At 46.7% G+C, this 18,980-nt stretch overlaps 3 protein-coding genes and 1 long non-coding RNA gene across 7 annotated transcripts; 2 read left to right on the forward strand and 2 right to left on the reverse strand.

Annotated features, from left to right (window-relative positions):
* Positions 1 to 64: 64 nt before the first annotated feature.
* Positions 65 to 5,380, reverse strand: cct2 (chaperonin containing TCP1, subunit 2 (beta)). The gene is made up of 16 exons (XM_088406826.1): positions 5,291 to 5,380; positions 4,531 to 4,605; positions 4,388 to 4,453; positions 4,180 to 4,291; positions 4,022 to 4,098; positions 3,762 to 3,874; positions 3,459 to 3,661; positions 3,232 to 3,332; positions 3,034 to 3,161; positions 2,456 to 2,559; positions 2,261 to 2,380; positions 1,936 to 2,064; positions 1,047 to 1,150; positions 883 to 982; positions 373 to 514; positions 65 to 299 (listed from the first exon to the last, which is right to left on the reverse strand). Exons 1-16 carry the CDS (start codon positions 5,291 to 5,293, stop codon positions 269 to 271), a joined length of 1,608 nt encoding a protein of 535 aa, XP_088262952.1. The 5' UTR covers positions 5,294 to 5,380; the 3' UTR covers positions 65 to 268.
* Positions 5,381 to 6,055: 675 nt separating this feature from the next.
* On the forward strand, positions 6,056 to 9,067 carry tspan12 (tetraspanin 12). 2 transcript variants are annotated; one of them, XM_088406697.1, is made up of 7 exons: positions 6,056 to 6,365; positions 7,144 to 7,226; positions 7,303 to 7,438; positions 7,517 to 7,582; positions 7,666 to 7,773; positions 7,853 to 7,996; positions 8,624 to 9,067. In XM_088406697.1, exons 1-7 carry the CDS (start codon positions 6,300 to 6,302, stop codon positions 8,852 to 8,854), a joined length of 834 nt encoding a protein of 277 aa, XP_088262823.1. In that variant the 5' UTR covers positions 6,056 to 6,299; the 3' UTR covers positions 8,855 to 9,067. The 2 variants fall into 2 exon arrangements, with proteins under 2 accessions (XP_088262823.1, XP_088262824.1); XM_088406698.1 differs by having other exon boundaries at positions 8,662 to 9,067.
* Positions 9,068 to 9,273: 206 nt separating this feature from the next.
* Positions 9,274 to 17,147, reverse strand: LOC148405236 (A-type voltage-gated potassium channel KCND2-like). Of its 3 annotated transcripts, XM_088406462.1 has the most exons (7): positions 17,013 to 17,110; positions 16,036 to 16,916; positions 13,231 to 13,393; positions 12,828 to 12,911; positions 12,226 to 12,324; positions 10,355 to 10,563; positions 9,274 to 10,150 (listed from the first exon to the last, which is right to left on the reverse strand). In XM_088406462.1, the coding sequence occupies exons 1-7, from the start codon at positions 17,088 to 17,090 to the stop codon at positions 9,991 to 9,993; spliced, it is 1,674 nt and encodes a 557-aa protein (XP_088262588.1). In that variant the 5' UTR covers positions 17,091 to 17,110; the 3' UTR covers positions 9,274 to 9,990. The 3 variants fall into 3 exon arrangements, with proteins under 3 accessions (XP_088262588.1, XP_088262586.1, XP_088262587.1); XM_088406460.1 differs by having other exon boundaries at positions 16,036 to 17,147; XM_088406461.1 differs by lacking the exon at positions 12,828 to 12,911 and having other exon boundaries at positions 16,036 to 17,147.
* LOC148405237 (uncharacterized) lies at positions 11,543 to 13,409 on the forward strand. Its single transcript, XR_015864208.1, has 3 exons — positions 11,543 to 11,692; positions 12,212 to 12,368; positions 13,254 to 13,409. It is a non-coding gene; the product is annotated as an uncharacterized LOC148405237 (long non-coding RNA).
* Positions 17,148 to 18,980: the final 1,833 nt, after the last annotated feature.

Raw genomic sequence — 18,980 nt, forward strand, 5'->3', positions numbered from 1 at the left:
GGGGGGGGGGGGGGGGGGCTGTTCGCCAGGCAGGCATGGAATAGGCACGAAACTGAAACACCGATCGATGTAACCTTAGTTTTTATTTGCGTCACGAAAAAAACATCTGGAAAGAAAGGTTGCTGTTGAGCGGCTAACGCTAGCAGAGGCAGCTATGTTAGCCACTGAAGTGCTACCACACAGAGCAGAGGAAGCGAAGCGTTTCATTATCAAAGTCCACAGACTGATGAAGGACAAGGATGGGCTCCATGTTGATGGTGGACTTCCTCTAACAAGGATGCTGGTCAGGGACTCTCTTCCTGCAAATAAGCGAGATGAAAGTAACGTTATTGGGCTTCACTTGGGAAGACCCGGCTCGGGCCGGCAACTGACCTTGGCGCAGCTTTAATGATGTTGTCCACCCTCAGGATCATCTCGGCCGCCTCAGAGGCGCTCAGCAGCACCTGACGCTTCACCTGGAAGGACTCGGTCACGCCCAGCGCCGACATGTCGCCCACCGTGCCCTCCCACATGTCTGAAAGCAATGCAAATCCGCTCAATCCACGACGGTCATCCAGTTTCAGCCTCAAATACTTGGGACACTTTGTCCCCAGTGACGCACTTCTGCACAATAGTTGAATTGACCGTTAACAAGGCCCCTGCATCCATCCGAGCATACATCCATACACACAACTCGGCGCCACTAGTCCAAGCTATATGTTACATTGCGTTGCGTTACGAGGCGTGAATAGCAATGGGAGGCAAGTAAGAGGCTACTGGTGAATGAAGCGGTCAGGCTTTGTAGGGAAACTGATGCAGCAGTGTAGTGGTTTGCTAGCAAGGTTTATTTGTATTCTCATAAGCGGCACTAGAAGAGGAGGCACGGCGGTTATTGTCACTCACTCAATCCGAAGGCGCTCTTGTTTTCCTGGTGCGCCGCACGCAGTTGGGCCACAAGGTCGGCGCTGTCGTAGCCGGCGTTGTCTGCGATAATGGTGGGCAGCTGAGGAGGACGAGGATCAGGTCAAATGCCCGTCGGCGGAAAAAAAACATTGATTTTATATTACCATCCTCAAAGCCTTGGCGAAAGACTCCATGGCCACCGCCTCCTTCCCTGGCGTTTTGTTGGCCAAATCGCTCACCACCTTGGCCATCAGCATCTCAGAGCAGCCTGAACACACAGTGCGACAATATTCTCATTTTAGATGAGCTGTATTTCGTCTAGAGCAGGGGTTGAAGGAAGAAAAAAAATCTTTTGAATGGGATTTTTTTCGTGTTTGAAATAGATGCAGCTATTAACCCAAATGTTGCCTTATTTTCCGCCACCAACCAAAAAAGGGGTAACCGAGACATTTAAAAGGAACAATGTGTAAAATTTAGACCGTTTTTCATTAGGGCAGCGGGAGCCGCTGCATTCGCCGTTGTCCGCAGCTATAACAGACACGGCAGCCTCTGGAGGTAACGCAATATCATTTCGTGATGACGAGACCTACCGTTAGATTTGAAAACATACTATTGGGTCACGGAGAACACGTTTATTTGCAAGTTTTTGAAATGTTTAATCTGTTCCTTTTGAATGAAAATGGTCAAAAATCTTACACATCGTCCTTGTAAGTTAACAGCGAGCGACAACAATAAATGGGTCCTCCATTATATGATGTCAAATCCTGTTCATTCCAGTCAAAGGAAAACCAGCCTGGGGTGGAAAACGTTGAGAAAGCCAAGCTCTCAAATGGGAAAATAAATGAAATTGCTCCAATTTATGTTTGTATCCAGCAAACCCCAATCTTTCTGCGGGCTAGGGGGAGCAAATTGCAAAAATCGATTGCGTAATGAATAATTAAATCCTACTGAAAGAGGGCTGGGTGAATTGATCAATCGATTGGTCGGTCGAAGGCTTGGCCGCTCGCCTCACATAGACAGATAGTTAAGAGAGTCGGCGGCGGTGCGACCGACCTCCTCCGTAGACAGTGCGCGGCTCCTTGACGGTTTGGGCCAGCACACATAGGGCGTCGTGCAGCGAGCGCTCCGCCTCGTCCAGAATCTGCTGCGTGGCTCCCCGCAGCACAATGGTGCACGCTTCACCTGCAGACGCAATCGGTTTGAGCTGCTTTTCGACTGCTCCGCACGCAACGACCCCGCGTTGCGTGCGGAGCAGTCGAAAAGCCTAATGTCTCGTTGCAAAATAGCTTTCGGATCACGGTAGTGCACACAATTGTGACAAGAAAGGGAAAAGCAGGTAAAAATGCTCAAACGGCTTGCTGCGTGTGTGCGTCGGTACCCATAGCAACGCCCGAAAAGTGGATCAGCGTGTCCTCGCCGATCATCACCTCCTCGATCAGTTTGCAGTGGCCCAGCTTGACTAGCTCAGGATGCTCAAATGTGGATGTGATCTCGCCGCCTATGCCACACACACGTACTCATCAAAAACACACTCGCGTCGCGGGCATTTTGACACAACGGTAATGACACACACCGGTGACAAGGGCCAGGCGCTCCACGCCGGCAAAATCGGCATGCTCGATGGCCATGACGCCGGCCTGAGCGAAAAGCTGCTCGGGGTAGTTGTAGATCAGCTGCCTGCAAAGTCAGTACGCAAATACACGAACATAGCATAGCATCAATTTCTTCTTCTTTTTTTTAAATCTAGAAATTGACCCCATTTTTAATCATTACCAGTCCCCACACGAGACTGAATCTTGACAAATTCTTAACAAAAATGTGTAAAAATAGCTTCAAAATTTTGCTGAAGAATTTTTCCAAAATCGCTAAAAATGTCTTGCCGGGCCTGTGAAGATTTCACCCAGAAGTGACGACTCCAATTTTAGTTTTCACGAATAAAATGATTTGTATGTGTTTTTCGGTTATTTGGGGATGGGAATAAATTAAAATGTTTTTGTACCATAGTTTTTTGGGTTTGTTTTTCATAAAAAAAAAAAAAAAAAATCATCCTAAATTCCACATTGTAATTTGAGTTGAACTGTATTAAGCAAAAATTCAAATATTTGCTCGTTTAAGGTTTTAGATGACTTATAAATAATTGACAGAAATGACCTGTTGATGAAGCAGTTGATACCGTGCTTGAGGATGCGCTCCACCTTCTCCTTCATCTTCTCCTTCTCCGCTAGCTCGATCTCGGCCACTTTGGCCGTGGAGTCCACGCGGACCCTCGAGCCGAAGATCTGCGGGAAGACATCGAAGCGGGTTCGTCTTGGCCCCCTGAAACCCCGCCGTCCCTCCCCCGCCGCCGACCTTGATCTTGTCCGTGTCCATGCCCGTGTTGGCGATGAGGATGTTGGCGTTTTCGAGCCTCTTGGGTTGGTTCACGCCGATCTTCTTGTCCAGCAGGAAGCCTGGACAAAGAAAACAGCAGCGCCTTGACATTCAAGTTTCATTTGTTGTTTCCTTTGTAAAAAGCAGCGCAAACGCTTTTGCCAGCTCTGAGCTGACGTTAGGTCGCTTCAGGCGCACTCGCTCACCTTCATCCAAGTAGGAATCGGTGAGGCTGCCGCCGAGCTTTTTGATGACGTGTATGGCCTCCAGGTTGCCCGAGCCCTTCAGCCTCAGGACGGCATCCACGGCCAGCTGGGCAAAGTGATCTTTGTGGTGGGTCAGCAGCTTGGAGGACAGCGTGGTGCGCGCAATGTTCAGGAGGTCCTCTTGGAAGCGGGCCGTGTCGTTGCTGAGGAAACGTGCCACCCGCAGATGGGAAAAGCGCAATGTTTTAACATTGGAGAAGCCGGACAACGATGCTTTGCAGTACACATTGTAGAGCAGAGCACCTGTGGTCCACGGCCGCTTCCCTCAGCGCATCTCGAGCCACCTGCGTGGACTTCCTCCAGCCTGAAATAATGGTCTGCGGGTGGATCTTCTTGGCGATCAGAAGCTCTGCTTCCTGTCAGTCAAAAAGAGTGTCGACAGGAACATTTACAGCGTCGAGGTTTTCAATTTTATCTCACCTGCAGACGGTCAAAGAAGTTAAGAATTCATGTTTCTGTGCACAGAACGCGACCCCTGATACTAAAACTCTGCTTATTCTTACCCGCAGAAGCTCGGCTGCCAGAACGGTGACGGACGTGGTTCCGTCGCCAACTTCGTCATCCTGAACTTTTGACATGTCTGCACATACAAACAAAAGGTGGGTCATCTACCCATCACCCCTGGAGCGCACACTTACCCTCGACAGCTGTTTTCACTCACCGACCAAAACTTTGGCAGCGGGGTTGTCGACGCCGATGGCTTTGAGAATGGTGGCGCCGTCATTAGTTACTGTCACTGAGCCGCTTTTGCCGCCGCCAAGCAGGATCTTGTCCTGAAAACCACAACATGCACATAAGCATGCGGTTCACAATTCACCAATTGTGTTTCACGATATTATAACATCAGGCTGGGAGACAAAAGAATTTACCATGCCCTTAGGCCCCAAGGTGCTTTTCACCAGGTCTCCAATGGCGATGGCGCCCACAAAAGACGACTGTGGGGGAAAACGTGGAACCCTCGTGAGCCTTACGGCATTTTTTTAATCAACTTATAAAGTACTACCGTACGAACCAGACGAGCAGTTTCAGCTTTTTCTTCATCGGCTCCATGCTTGAAGATGTTAACTGGGGCCATGGACAGGGATGCCTGAAAAAACAAGTCGTCGGCATTTTGTTGCGACCTTACCCAAATCCTCAAAATCACACTTGACACAAATCACAACAAACATCGGCAAAACGATACATACAAATAAAGCCATCCTAAATCTTAAAACATTTCGAAGTCGATTCATCCGAATACCACTGAACGCGGCGTCATTCATTCTGGAACCCAAAAGAAGCTTCGAGAAATTCGAACAAAGACTAAGTGTTGCTGTCAATAAATCACGCAAAAAGAAAATCCTACACATGACCGAAGCCGGCTGTTAAGTGTGCTCTTGACAATCCCTATTCTACATCATATTCCTTGATGAAGCACTGACGGCCAAAGGACAACGTTCAGTTGGGGATACAGACAATATGTACACTAAAACTCATTATTTTACCTATTCGTTCACACAGACTGATGGCCATCCAAAACGAAATGTAATCACGTTGAACGTTTAACGGTGATTCGGATTAATTTAGCTAGTGGGTGTACCGATACCGCCCATGTGCTCGCCAGTTAGCGTAGCCAACGAACGGGATGCTAAAGAAAGCAAAGATGCTAAGGCGAAGTCGCTTTCCCAAATTCCGCGTCCGCATGCTTGATTTTGACGTTTCGCAGAGACTACGATTTGGCCTCAGCGGGGGTTTAAGGTTGAAAAGAAGAGTACGCCGAGTCGAAAACTCACCATGATGACTGCGTAATCGGGTGGACACAGAAGAAAGGGATGACTTCTTCGTTGTCTTTTTCGATAGATGAGATAATGCGGTGCACTTTGCTGCCCTCTACCGAACAACAAGTGCATTGTTTCGTATTCATCGAAAATAAACTGTTCAACACAAACACGATAACAATGCTTATTATGTCACGTTCCTTGTACACTATTCTATTCACACTAAGTAAATGAAAAAAAAAAACATTGAAAAAGATTTTGAAAACCCCACACTACACCGAAACTCAAAAATTCTCTTCAGACAAAAAGTTTTATAAAAAAGCATAAACCTGGATTTTCATGCGATACGCTTGAATAAAATATGGGTTGATTTATTTAGTGAAAAAAAGAAATCCGCACATTCTTACTTTTCCCATATCTGAGGTTGAGACAAAATCTAATCACTGTTCAATGCACCATTGCATCACGTCAACCACGAAATAACTTGACAGAAGAACAGGACGGGACACCGCATATTGTGTTTTCTGTTCGATTCATTATAATGAGGAAACACTTTGATTGTTTGATTGAATGTTTGATTGAATGTCTTTCCAAAACAAAGATGTGAAGGGACAATGACGAAACAAATGTCAAACTGTTTCAGGCTCAGTGTTGCAGAGTTGCAGAAATGACATTTATCTCAAGCCACCGCTCTTGCATATTCAACCCCTTTTTGTGACGTCGGACTAGCGACGAGAAGGAACCCGGGGTCACATTCCTCCCCCGCGACCTCCTCCGGGAGCAGACATCCTTCCCGGTGCACGCGCACGTCATCTGGTGGCTATTTGGGGAGCGTGTGCGCGCGCAGTGGAGGGACAGCGCGACTCACGAGTTTGCAGCCGGCGGGCAACACCTGTTGTTCCTCTCTTTTTTTTTTCTCCGCCCAATAGAGTGACTGACCGCACATCAGTCGATACCGGCCCGTCTCGGTCCAGCTCAGCATGCCGCCGGACTGGTCCGAACCTTTTGAAGTCCGAAGAGTCCGATGGCGAGACAGGACGCCGTGAGATGCGTGCGCTTTTTCCTCTACGCGCTCAATGTGCTCTTCTGGGTAAGACGTGCAATGTCATTGGACCACAGCCTGCCGTTTCCGAACCACTCGTGTTCTTCAGACACACTTTCACGTGATTTGGTTGCGGTCCAGAACCAGTCAAACGTAACTCATGAAGAATATCCTGAAGTAGGCTACTTGGTTGTGCTTTGTTTCACAAAAATAAGCCTTGTTCCGCTAACTTTTCCAAAGTCCCCTTTCAAAAGTATGGATAGTATTAAATAACGTGTGTTTGTGTCTTGTGCGCGTAATTGTTTTTGTGGTATGTCTGCCGCCACGTGTGTGTAAGATTTTGTGCGTTTGTCTTTGGAATGCGTTGCATGTTGTTTGCATTGTGCGTCTCTACGACGTGTGTGTGGTTGCCAGTGACGTGTGCGTTTGTTAGTAGTGTGTTTAAGTATCGTTTATCTGTCCCTGTGCCTGAGCATGTGAGTTTGTGTTTAAGTGGTCTGCGTGTGTGTGTGGCATGTTTTACATTCTCAAATGTTATTTCTGTAACAGAAACGGATCCCGAGCTGTGTGTGTGTGTGTACACGGTGGGGACCAACCTTCAGGTGTCACCGCTAAGCGGAGACCTCTTGTGGGACCATTTTGGTGGCCCCCACAGGGTCGCGTTGCTTTTTGGGGGTCAAGAATAACTTGTAGTGTAGTTTTGAATTGGATTTTGGTTGAGGTTGGCTAAGGGTTAAGGTTAGGAGCTGGGAAATGCATGATGTTATGGGATGTCCCCACTACGAAAGAAAAAACCCCCCGCTTGTCTGTGGGTGTGCCTTTGCAGCTGATGTCGGCGTGCATTCTGGGAGTGGCGGCATGGATTCGAGATTCCCTGAACGCTGTTCTGACTCTGACCGCTCACACCAGGTTAGCGCGCGCGCCCGCCCGCCGGCACGCACCCACAACAACACAACAACAACACAAGTGGATGTGTGCGCGACAGACTGGAGGAGGCAGCGATGCTGACGTTGGCCCCCGCGGTCCATCCCGTCCTGGTGGTGGTGTGCTGCTTCCTGCTGATGGTGGCCATGTTGGGTGTGTGCGGCACGCTGCGCTGTGACCTCATGATGCTGTCCTGGGTAAAGCGGCTTTCGATTGGCTCGGATTACCGACACGCCGACAATTGCGCAGACACGCACTCTGGGTTTGTGTTGCAGTACTTTGGAAGTCTGCTGGTCATCTTGTGCGTGGAGTTGGCCAGCGCGCTGTGGACCTATGAGCAGGTGTCTCAACGCGCACACTTGTGGATGGGTGCGGGGTTGGGGAGCGTCTGTGCTTTTATTAGCGTGCATGTGTGTGCCTTCAGCCCTCCGTGCAGCGCTCCGACATGATCAGTCTCAAGTTTCGGATGTCAAACTTTGGCCTTCGCCAGCATCAGTGGCTCACACACACCTGGAACACCTTTCAGACAGAAGTGCGTTAGCTCACACTCACTCACAATACACACACAGCACACACGGACATGTGCACAAACATATCAGACGTGTGTGCAGTTTGAGTGCTGCGGGGTGATCTACTTTACTGACTGGCTGGAGATGACGGAGAGGGAGTGGCCTCCTGACTCATGCTGCTCCAATCAGTATCCGGGATGTGCTCGCCACGCGCACCAGCACGACCTCAGCGATCTCCGTCAAGAGGTAAGACAGCACGCGACAACGAAGAGCACGCGTCACCATTTCATTACGTCGAAATATGAGAACCTCATGTGACAAGAATGACGCCGCGATAATGAAACGTCAAGCCCACGAGGATGATAATGTAATGACTGGAGAGCGACACGATACTGAGATGATGATCGTGACACGAGAGCGATGACGTCGCGACACGACCGCGACGTGGTGAGAATATCTGACGAGAAGGAGATGTTACGATCGATGTAACGCGGCCCGAAAATCAGATCAGTTCATGAGAACGAGAGCGTGCCACCGCTTGACAATTATTTTATGACATGTCAATGAGATGAAGTCTTAGCCTAACATTAGCCTGAGTGGATGCGATGTCATAAGAACGACAAGGTGATATGATAAAATGACACGGTCCGGGAATGATTGCCTCGGGCCCGACAATAAATAACATCGTGACGAGCGTGTTTGAATTGAGATCGAGACGTCGGGACACGGGAATGACACGACGATGCGACAGAAAATGAGAAAATGTCGCCGAGAGAATGAGATGATCATCGCCATATCAGAAGAACGCGACGACCCGTCGTGAGAATGATCCGCACCTCGAGGACGGGACGATGTCACGTTTGTCACTTCCAGGGCTGCGGTCCAAAGCTGCTGTCCTTCCTTCGCTCCAGCACGCCGCTGCGGCTGCTGCGCTTCCTGGGCGTGGCCTTAGGCGTGGCCCAGATCCTGGCCATGGCCCTGACACTCACGCTGCTCTGGATGCTGCACTACCAACGCAGGCGGCCCAAGGGACAAGCCGGAGGCGGTCCGGTCACGCTTGCTCACGGCCCGCCTGCTCAGCGCCACTTCCAAAGCGGGTCTTAGCACGTCACGTGAGAAATGAGAATTGACTTGATCGGAACTTGAAACTGACCGCGCGTGCAGTGCGTGTGAGGTGTATGAAGCATACACTTACGTACTCGGGTTTTGTGTCATTATATGTACGATATGTATATTTGTGTTGGTACTGTATGCATGATTATTGTGCAATTGCGTCAATGAATTTATCAAAGATGAAATAAAAATTGTTATAGTGTATGCTTATGTGTGTTGATTTGTATCATATCTTTATAGGTTCATCCGTGTGCGCTCGCTCACCGTGCCGGATAAAAGATCTCTGTAGAGCGCTCTGTGGTTGTCATGGCGATCTTCTCTTTGCGATTATTTCCTTTTGTTAAGGAATGTTTCCAGGGGTGAGAGTTCGCAAAGGAAGCGAGCTGAAAGGAAACCGCTGGACAAGTTCAACGCCTTACAATGAGGGCATTTATTTTTCTATTAGATGGGATTTAGCACAACACCGCACACACTGTCAATCACTTTACACCTGTTCTGCATGCCACCAATCGACAACAATAATAACCTCATAAGGAGATTTGATCAAACAACGTGATGAATCAGAAAAATGATGCACGGCGCATTGTAAACAGAAATATCATAATCGCTTGAAACTGATTCATATCGCATCTTTCCAGGAACATAAGGCCGCTTAACTAAAATCGTTTGCACTCTCGTCATCTGAAACTACGATAGGTGAAAACGAAAACAAAAAAACAGCGCGAGCATTTTCATGCATTGGAAGGTATGTGGAAAGCTGTAAGAAACAGGAACTTTGCTCCACGGGGGCTTTTCACATGTATTTGAGGGATGGTGAATAAAAACTCAAACCGCTTCCCACAGAGGTGTCACACTCCATGCTCTTGAATCAAGAAAATCCATCAACACCTTAACTTTAGTTGACTTGTATTCGAACCTGAGAAGATTCTGTCATCAACAAGGCTAACAGCGATCGAAGTATGTAAAAAAAACAAAACAAAGAAAAAAACACCCGAACTATGAGCTGATTATCAGTTTGCTATTAGTCTGCATGCTTTGTGCGAAGATACTCAGCATGCACGCAAAAAAGATGAACTTGACTTCTCTCCTTGGTTGTTGTCGCATGGATTACTTCGCGACGTCAAAGTTCAAAGCTCCGAAATATGGACATTCTTGGAGGTCTGGGAGAGGTTTCTTTGGGGGCCGGCGATGGGTGCCGGAGCACTACTGATGGTTGCCGATGCGACCCGAGGGCCCTCATAGTTTAGGGGGACAGCTTCCTCCAATTTGGCGTTCAGACAGGAGCGACTTATGAAAGAAGTTGGGCGAGTCAGTCAAGAAGCAGTCAACTTCGAGAGATATTAAATATTTGTCGCTATTTTAAGCGGTAAAAAGTCACTATTTTGTCTTGGTGGGCTTGCGCACATCACATGACCAGACCCAGAAAACAGTACATTGATCTGGAAATTAAGGATATGGAATAGATGCTCAGAAGTTTACGGATAGTTTTACCTCAGTGACCGTTGCGGAGTTTGAGCGGTGCCCGAGTTGGACTTGCGCGGGTCCAAATTCCTCTGTTTTGTGCGGACGCAGCAGGAAGTTAAAGCGGGCGGCGAAGTCGATGAGAAAGAGGAAGAGGATGAGCCAGACTGGGCCTGCTTCAACGAGATCTCCTCAGAGTGGCTCCACTTCAGTGATGTGTGGTCCACAAAGTGCAAGTTCTGATCCATTCATTCGTGTGATGTGATAACAAGAAAACAGTCAAATGTCAAGGCGGGCTAGTTGAAAATTATAATCATTTCTTACTACAACGGCTAACTATATGTAGACAGTCATATAACGTTTAGAAAAAGATGGTCAAGTTTCCTATTTTTTCAGATGTCTGACAATGAAAAGAAACTTGTAATCTTACAAGAAAAGTATTATTCTGTTGAAGCTCAACTTTAAACATAACTTGAAAGAGTAGATAAAAACGAATCAGTAAGACGATGAAACAATATACTAAGGTAAAAGCAATTGAAAACCAAAAACAAATACCGATTTACATTACGTGTTTGCCACTTAGGGGCAGTGTAGTATCGCGCAGGGATGGAGTAATCTGAACGAGAACAGAAGGAATTTGCAGCGGAATTATCGCAAAAAAAAAAAAAAAAAAAAAACTCTGCGTTACCATTGTGAATGATTTGTGACTGAGTAGTCTTATTTTACCTGCGCGTATGTAGTTCCATAATATTTGCAAGTGATCGTGATAGTATTTGGTATTTGAAAGAATATCAAACCCAAAGTCGATAATGAATACCATTCGTGTTTGAACGGGATATTATATTGACTTTAGCATTAGCAAACGCAGCAGGTTATCTAGTCATACGTTATTTAGAAATATGATGAAATCGTTAAGACGGAGATCAAGCATATTAAATCAGGATACTTGACAAATTCATACACCTACAGAGAACATTACCTAAACTCCACCCACCATCACTGAATTTCTTTCTTATCCAATCAGATTTCATCTTCAACAGGTTGGGTTGGCATGCAGAAAAAAAAACAAAAAAAAATACGCCCTCTCAACGTTCACACTGTATTGTCTTTATTTTAACCAATCATATTTCAGATATCGGAGACTTCAGCGTTTCAAAGATATGCCGCATTACCGTTCTTTGATTGGTTGGTTGATAGGTCAGAGCCATTAGAGCGGGAGATACTATTATATCCTGTACAGTACGGTATAAACGAAAAATAAACGACAAAAAACGTCGGGGGACATGATTTATTTAAAATTATATTTTCAAGGTGGCCCTCCGAGGTAAAGTGGAGGTTGTGCATACAGTTGTTTCCGCCTCGCAAAAGGTATTTGTTCGCTTCAATATGGCGAGCTTTGAATTTTGACTGTATTGTATTCGGCTCAGCTAGCCAAAGAGTATTTGGCATTTCTCGGCAAGTATCATGTATTCCATTTCAAGTTTTTAGTTTTCCGAAATGTTGTCAGATGAATAATGCTGCTATAGTAAGTATATATAGTATCGATGTATTGTTTTGTAGTTTCATTTTGTATTTTGCATCATTTTGTAATGCGTAGCCTATGTGTGTTCTGTATTGTATTGCATTGCGCTTTGCTGTACTGTATTTCATGAAGTTGTATTGTATCATGCTGAAAGGGCCCCCCACAAACATGAGATGATTCGTCTTATAGGGTGTTAAAAACAAAAGTTTGAATCAATGACCGTAACATTTATTACAAGTAGTAATAGTTGATGTACCAAAGATGACGTCACATTTTTTAAAATTATGTCATCGATTCTAAGATTACAAAATTGAACTGGGAAAATAAGTTGTTGCCCTATAACTGAATCTCGTATATCACCGTAGGAAAGTGAGCTCACCGTGGTTTTCTCAAGGCAGTGCAGCAAGTGATGATGATGCGCCGCCATGGCGTTGGCATTGGCTTTGTACAGCAGCGCCTGACCCGCTTCTTTGGACGCCTTCGGGACACGCACATGTAAAGTCACAGTCACATGACCATATTGTGAGTCTACTTTTGCACAGAAGCGCATGCGAGAAAGAAAACAACATAAGTACGAGTGAGGCAAAACTAGGCGCCTTTTGAGTACTTCATGCTCCGAGTACTACAAACACTATATTCATTCTTATTCATTTCTACCCTTTCACAAGCTGTACCAGCAGTGTGTAGTTGTCAGCTAATATACAGTTTACCTCGCTAGTGGTAAGATGTTGTGCTCTTTGCATGTCAGGTATTGCTACGAGAGTGTAGAAACGTCATTCAGCAGTTGGAGGAAGGAGTGAAAAAAAATGTTACCGGTAAGATTTCTACTAGTGTGCCCTCAATGTTAGAGAAGTGAAAGAAAAACTTTCAAGAATTTTCTGTAATGGGCCAGAGCCATTTGGCAGAAAGAAAAAAAAAACTGTTGAAGAGCCCATCAGCATCCAACATCCATCACGCCAGAGAAACATCGCATACGAGTACCTCGGCGTCGGCCAGCAGTTTGTAGCGCAAGTAAGCGCTAGCTCCTTCGTTCTTTCCCGCTTGAATTCTAGCCAGCCGACATTTCTGTTTGTGAACACATGCGCGCGTTCAGCGTTGAAGTATATAAAACATTTGTGATTTGAAGAGTTTTAATGAACAAGTCAGGCGCCAGGTCATACAACCTATAAAAATAGTTCATTTGAATAATACGATCATTATTGGTTTCATCAAAAAGATTATTTAAGAAAACACGATATTGGTAACTGTGTAAAATGGTTTATTTTACTCATATTTTGGCCATTTATTATAGTATTTATAATAAATGACTAACCGAGTTGTTTCATGAAAAAGACTGATATGCATGATAGCAACTAGGTCTGTCGTGCCGTAGACGGTCCCTCACCTTCTGCGCCCGTCTCTTCTCAGCACGCTGGCTCTGGTGGTAAATCCGGCTGAAGTTGGACACGATAACGGGTACAGGCAGGGCAATGACCAGCACACCGCTCAGTGAACAGATGGAACCCACTATCTTGCCCATGATGGTTTTTGGAACCATGTCGCCGTACCTGAAGAAAAGGTCCATAATTCATCAGGTCAGTCCATCAATTTATGAAATGTTTGTAGTTGCTTCTCCGCCCACACGGAGGAACCAAAGCTCCGTTTTGGACAGCCAAACGCACCGCACTCATTGTCGTGCATGAACTCATTAGAAGAGAAGCAATCTATTCCAGTTTGTGCTCCGTGTGATAGACATTACACATGCAGAGTTTCGTATTAATAACTGGGTCTTATTCCAGGGCGAGAAAAGCTTTGCTCTTGCGGCCGGGTTCACATGGAGCCAAGTACGGCACGTATTCTCATTAGAATTAGTCTCAATACCTCAATCAGAACGACAAGGCCGAATCCCAATGGAATTTCATCTGGAAACAGAAGGGTAGTATATTTCTTTTGCCAACCCCACGAGTGTCATGTTAACAGTTCAGTGGGATTGCCGTGACGCTGTCACATACTCACATTAAAATCGAGGCGTCTCACTGCAGCGATTCTGCGAGGGGAGAACGTCTTTAAAAGACAGCGCTCATTTTACAACTGGAAACTGTTGAGTTGCGCGAGACTAAAACATTATGGGTCCCAAAACACGTGCAGTAAAAACGACTAAGTAAATCCAAGGTTCTGCATTTACAAGACGCGATACAGATTACAAGACGGATAATAGCAAAATGTCACAGAACATTTTTTAAAAATTGAATGAACTTGCATCATCCGTCACGGTCATCATCATATTGCAACCGATTTCTAACTTAGTCCATTTTGGAAGAAAAGTCTGCTTTTTACTTGAAGTGGTTTCTTGTTTAGCTTCAACATGTCTGTTGAGAGAGAAAAAAACACTTTTAACATAACAACTCATGTAAGTATAACAATTTGTATACAAATAAAATGGGGCAGCGAGTAGACTTACATGTATGACTTTACATTATACTGGATGCACAGTCAATTACAAGTTCTCAATGTCACAATCTCATTTGACTTATGACTTGAATAACCCGAGTAAAAACATACATACATCAGTACGCGACATTGCGACCTCTGGAAAAAGTTGCCTAAGGCGGAATCGTGTTCACGTTTACGCTGCTCCTATAAAACTGTTCTAGCGGAAACATGCACGACCCTCCTTTCTTCCTTACAATGGGCTGCCGACGGCCATCTTTGACCGTCACCCGCTATGACAGTCATGTGACTCCATGTGCAACATGATGTAACAAATTGTGTGCACTCACGTTGTGCCCAGGTAATGGAGCGAGCTCACATGCTATACGTATGAGGGATCGCACCTGGACACACGTGACACCCCTCCCTCCGGTCAAGCCGTTGCAATGCATGTTTTACCTTGAGTAATGATGATGTTGCCATGGAAACATAGCTGATGATACAACACGGCTTCACAAGTCATTGTGAATTCTCCATTAGGCAAACAATTAAACAAGAGCCTAGCTAAGGAGCTCATTTGATTAGCACTGTGAACAGCGCATCAGGCTACTTCTTTTTTTTTTTTCTCCCTGTGTGTGTGTGGGTGTGTGTGCGCGCGCGTGGGGTGATCCTTTCACAGCACGGGTCACAGGACTAAATAATACATGCGTGTGGACACCCGTCTGCAGGTGTATAACTGAAACATGATCCACGCACGTGTACACACAAGTGGCAGTGCAGCTGACAAAAAGTGTTGAGATAAGGTCGCTTCTTCCTGCTGTAACCATGACAGCGTTCACCAGTTGACACCATGAGCCGATTGGATCTTACTGTCAATATGGACCATTTACCAACAGAATCAGCAGCACCCGAGGGTACGATCACAAGTTGTCATCTACCTGAGAATCCAAGCGGAAAGTACGCATCGCCGAGCGTCCTAGCACCAAGTTGGCTTCACCTACACGAGTGTCCTACAAACAAAGTTTTTATGACCCAAGTATCTGAAGCATACCACAAAGATGGTCATGCCTCCCAAGTGTCTCAGCATCACCTTCTCAAGCGAACTACCACAAAGTCAGCATCACCTACAGGAGCGTGCGCCAAGTTAGATTAACTTTAGCAGAGTGCGTCACTTTCTCGAACGAACAGCCAATCGCAAAGTTGGCTTCGTTTAGGTAGGTTTCCTACGACAAAGCCCGTCCCTATGTGAGTGGCTCTGTCTATTCACCGCATGAAGACAAAACGGTACATCACCATCGGTGCTTTACTAGGGCAGCATCTAAACCCCAAGTCAGTCACTGCAAAGTCAGCCTTGCATAACTCATTGACTCACTATCGGTGTTGTACTGCAAACTGCGCATCCCCCATTTGAGGGTCTGGCCACAAATTGGCATTGCATACCTAACAGTCACACTCTCACCTGCCTGTGGGTACTACCACAAAGTCACCATCCCCTACCCAAGAGTTTTGGCCTCACCTATCCGGGGTTTCTCCCACAAAGTAGCCATTCAGTACACAGAGACTCAGTATCCCCTATCGACCAGGAAATCCTATGAAAAAGTCAGTCAGCCAGCCAGCCAAGTATCACCTACCCAGGGGGTCATTTCTCTGGGTAATGGACCGCAGTGTGCATCTACCTACTAAGGGGTGAGTGTCTCAGTAAACTATCAGAGTGTCCTACCACTAGGTGAGCCATGCTTCAGCTACCCTAGAGTCGTAACAGAAAGTGTGTATCACCTACCCGAGCGTGGTCATGGTGACGATGGTGTACCAAAAGGCGGCAGGGATAGAGGTGAAGGCAGAGCCCTTCGAGCTCTTCTCCGCATAGAACATGACAGTAGCGAAGATGATGATGGCCATGGTGAGTGAGAAGAGCAGGAAGCCCAGCTCGGAGGCACAACTCTTCAACGTATAGCCCAGGATGCGTAGACCAGCAGAGTGACGGGAGAACTTGAAGATCCGGAAGACTCGGAAGACCCTGAGCGTGACAAAGGCGCCGCTCACATCTTCGTTCTCGGGCATAACCAGGCCGATGTAGTACGGCATGATTGCCACCACGTCGATAAGCGACATGACGCTCTTAACAAACTTGAAGCGACTGGGTGCGGCTACCAGGCGGAGAACGTACTCGACTGTAAAGATCAGCACACAGGCCGTGTCCATGCAGAAGAAGGCCAAGGCATATCGCTCCCCGCACGATGCGGACTTTGCGTATTCAAACCTTGCCCCACACGGGACCGTCTCCAGAACGTTGGCGAGGACGGATACGGCAATGAAGAACCCCGTGACATAATAGAACACCAGCGCCATGGTGGACGTGTGCGGGTTCTCAAACGCTCTCCACAGGGACTCCCGGAAGTTCAAATCAGTCACGATTGGCTCATTGCTCGGATCAGTGTCCTCATCGTCCTGGAGGCGCTCCTGGTTTTCCCTCCGCCGGTCCTTGTAGTCCTCGTAGCAGCAGTCCCCGATTACTTCTGGGATGATGCCAAAGAAGGTGAGCTCCTCGTCAAAGGCTGCGATGCACTCGTGACGTGGGAAGTGCAGCTTCCCCGTCTGGTAGAAGTTCAGGATGTGACGGAACAAGCTGGGGTCACGGTCAAAGAAGAATTCGTTTCTCTCCTGCTGGAAGAAGAAGTCCTTTTCAGAGCTTCCCAGAAGAGTGTCCGGGTAACGCTCTAGAGTATCGCGCCACGTCTGAAATCTGCTTCCGCTCACGTTAAGGATGAGGACATTGTCTTTCCCGCGCTGTCCTTCTGCCGGGACCGCTGGCATGGGCTCGCTGGCCAGGGGCATCCAACCAACTGCCGCCGCACGAGCTAGCGGCAGCCATGCCGCCACCCCCGCGGCCATGGTGACAGAAGTACGTTGATTGAAGTTGGGCAGGGCGGGTTTCACACGGTCGAGGCACGCGCGCTCATCCGGAGTAAGCTTTGACGTGTTCCTACGGGAAAACTCACAACACGCAGCGCCTCCCTGTGTCTTCTTCGTCAGACACGGCTCTCGTGGCGAGCTTGAGCGGCTGGCTTGGCTTTACATGTGATGGATGCCCTGCTCCCCCTCTCAGGACCTCCCCCAAGGCATGTAATTCCTCCCCCGGACCGCCCTTCTCCTCTTTGTGCGTGCGCAACATGTTTGTCAACTTTTGTGTGCGCGCGCTCATCTGTTTGAAAACAGGTGTCACTGTTTGTAGAAGTGACACACACGCACACACAATTGTAGACGGACACGCCACCCAAATGTTTGAGCTAACGTGGAATAGTGTGTACTGTATTTTCAAGTTTTGGTCCACGTTGGTCAAATTGACTTTTTTTTTTTTTTAACACATCAGCACAGTGCTGATGTTTTTCTCTGTTGCGAAGAACATCCCCCCTCCTCATGAGCATCCTCCCTTCATCCACCTCGGCCCCTCCCCCCCAGAGGAGACGTTCATTGAATTCTGCTTTATTCTATTTCTATTTTTAGTCACATAATGGCCTTGCAACGTAACATAAAAGAAGATGAAGTGCAAACAAACATTGAAACCATCACTGTAGCATGAGAGTTTGAAGAGAACTCAGACCAGAGTACTAAAAAGGATTGAACTGGGGGACTAGGACTAGAGGAGTATTAGAACTCAAAGAGAACAATGAATGAAAAGTAGTGGGAAACTAATGGGACCAGGAGTGCGAGGACTAGAAGGGGATAGAGACTGAATTAGGACACACATAAATACAGTATAAACTGCACAGACGAAGCTAGAGAGAAATAAACAGTACACACAGATGCACACGCAAGTAAAAGAGTGTAATACATACTTCACACACAAAGGAAACACTCACAGCGGCGTCTACAATATACCCTGACTAAACAAACACATGTAGGCGCGCGCGCGCACACACACACACACACACACACATTTTCTGCCTCAGGAGCAAAACAGTGAGGGAGTAAAGTAACGTCGTCGTGGCAACAGCATCCTCCTAATGACCACAGCCTCCTGTGAACTTAATGACTCATAACGACAGACGCAAGACTAAGTTTCTTTACGAGGGAGAATCGGGAAAAATAACGACAACTTTAAATCAGTTTGGGGAACTTGTGTGCGTGTGCTTTTGTGTGTATAATGAGTGAGGACTAGTGATATTTTCCGGCGCGTGTTATTACAAAATCTACTCTACATAGAGTCAGCATTTATGAAAGTATGTGATGAACTTGATGTCAAGCTGAGCTTTGGCCAAACGCTCATATTCACCCGCACGTTTTTTAAACTACTTACTAAATCTTGACAGAATATGAATGGATATTGTCAGGTTGTTTTATTGGATTTAGTTGGAAAATATTTGTGGATGGGAAGCAAGACTAAGCAATCTCGTCGCATTACAAAGTCTTTCTTGCTGGGAGTTTGAAGAACGAAGATGACAAAGACGAGGAGGAAATGTCTCCCGTTTGAGAAATGTGTCGGTTAAATGAGGAAGATCTATTCTTAGAAACGGACATTCATTACTTTACATTGAAATGCTACTCTGCCCTACTTTACTGCATCCTACTGGAAGGGTGAAGAACGATTAACGTTTGAATAAAGTCTACTGCCAGCTGCTGCAAAACCGCCCCTGATTCCACAGGCACAAAAGGACAAACAATTGACTGATTGTCAATATCAGTGCATAAGTACAATGGACTGGTCGAAAGTCGGTGTCATGGCAC

The sequence above is a fragment of the Hippichthys cyanospilos genome, chromosome 22, assembly GCF_059441005.1.
Source record: "Hippichthys cyanospilos isolate Australia breed blue-spotted pipefish chromosome 22, RoL_Hcya_1.0, whole genome shotgun sequence".
Lineage (NCBI taxonomy): Eukaryota > Metazoa > Chordata > Actinopteri > Syngnathiformes > Syngnathidae > Hippichthys > Hippichthys cyanospilos.

Bases quoted from the DNA above. Each gene is read 5' to 3' on its own strand.
- cct2 (XM_088406826.1), bottom strand. The intron at 3,875-4,021 runs GTAAGAATAAGC...TTTGACTGACAG, and splicing joins TGGCAGCCGAGCTTCTGCGG to GAAGCAGAGCTTCTGATCGC. The intron at 3,333-3,458 runs GTGAGCGAGTGC...TTCTTTGTCCAG, and splicing joins CGATTCCTACTTGGATGAAG to GCTTCCTGCTGGACAAGAAG.
- tspan12 (XM_088406697.1), top strand. From the start codon at position 6,300: ATGGCGAGACAGGACGCCGTGAGATGCGTGCGCTTTTTCCTCTACGCG. The intron at 6,366-7,143 runs GTAAGACGTGCA...GTGCCTTTGCAG, and splicing joins CGCTCAATGTGCTCTTCTGG to CTGATGTCGGCGTGCATTCT. The intron at 7,227-7,302 runs GTTAGCGCGCGC...TGTGCGCGACAG, and splicing joins ACTCTGACCGCTCACACCAG to ACTGGAGGAGGCAGCGATGC.
- LOC148405236 (XM_088406460.1), bottom strand. From the start codon at position 17,147: ATGGCCGCGGGGGTGGCGGCATGGCTGCCGCTAGCTCGTGCGGCGGCA. The intron at 13,394-16,035 runs GTAGGTGATACA...CCTTTTCTTCAG, and splicing joins GTCACCATGACCACGCTCGG to GTACGGCGACATGGTTCCAA. The intron at 12,912-13,230 runs GTGAGGGACCGT...GTTCACAAACAG, and splicing joins AGAAGAGACGGGCGCAGAAG to AAATGTCGGCTGGCTAGAAT.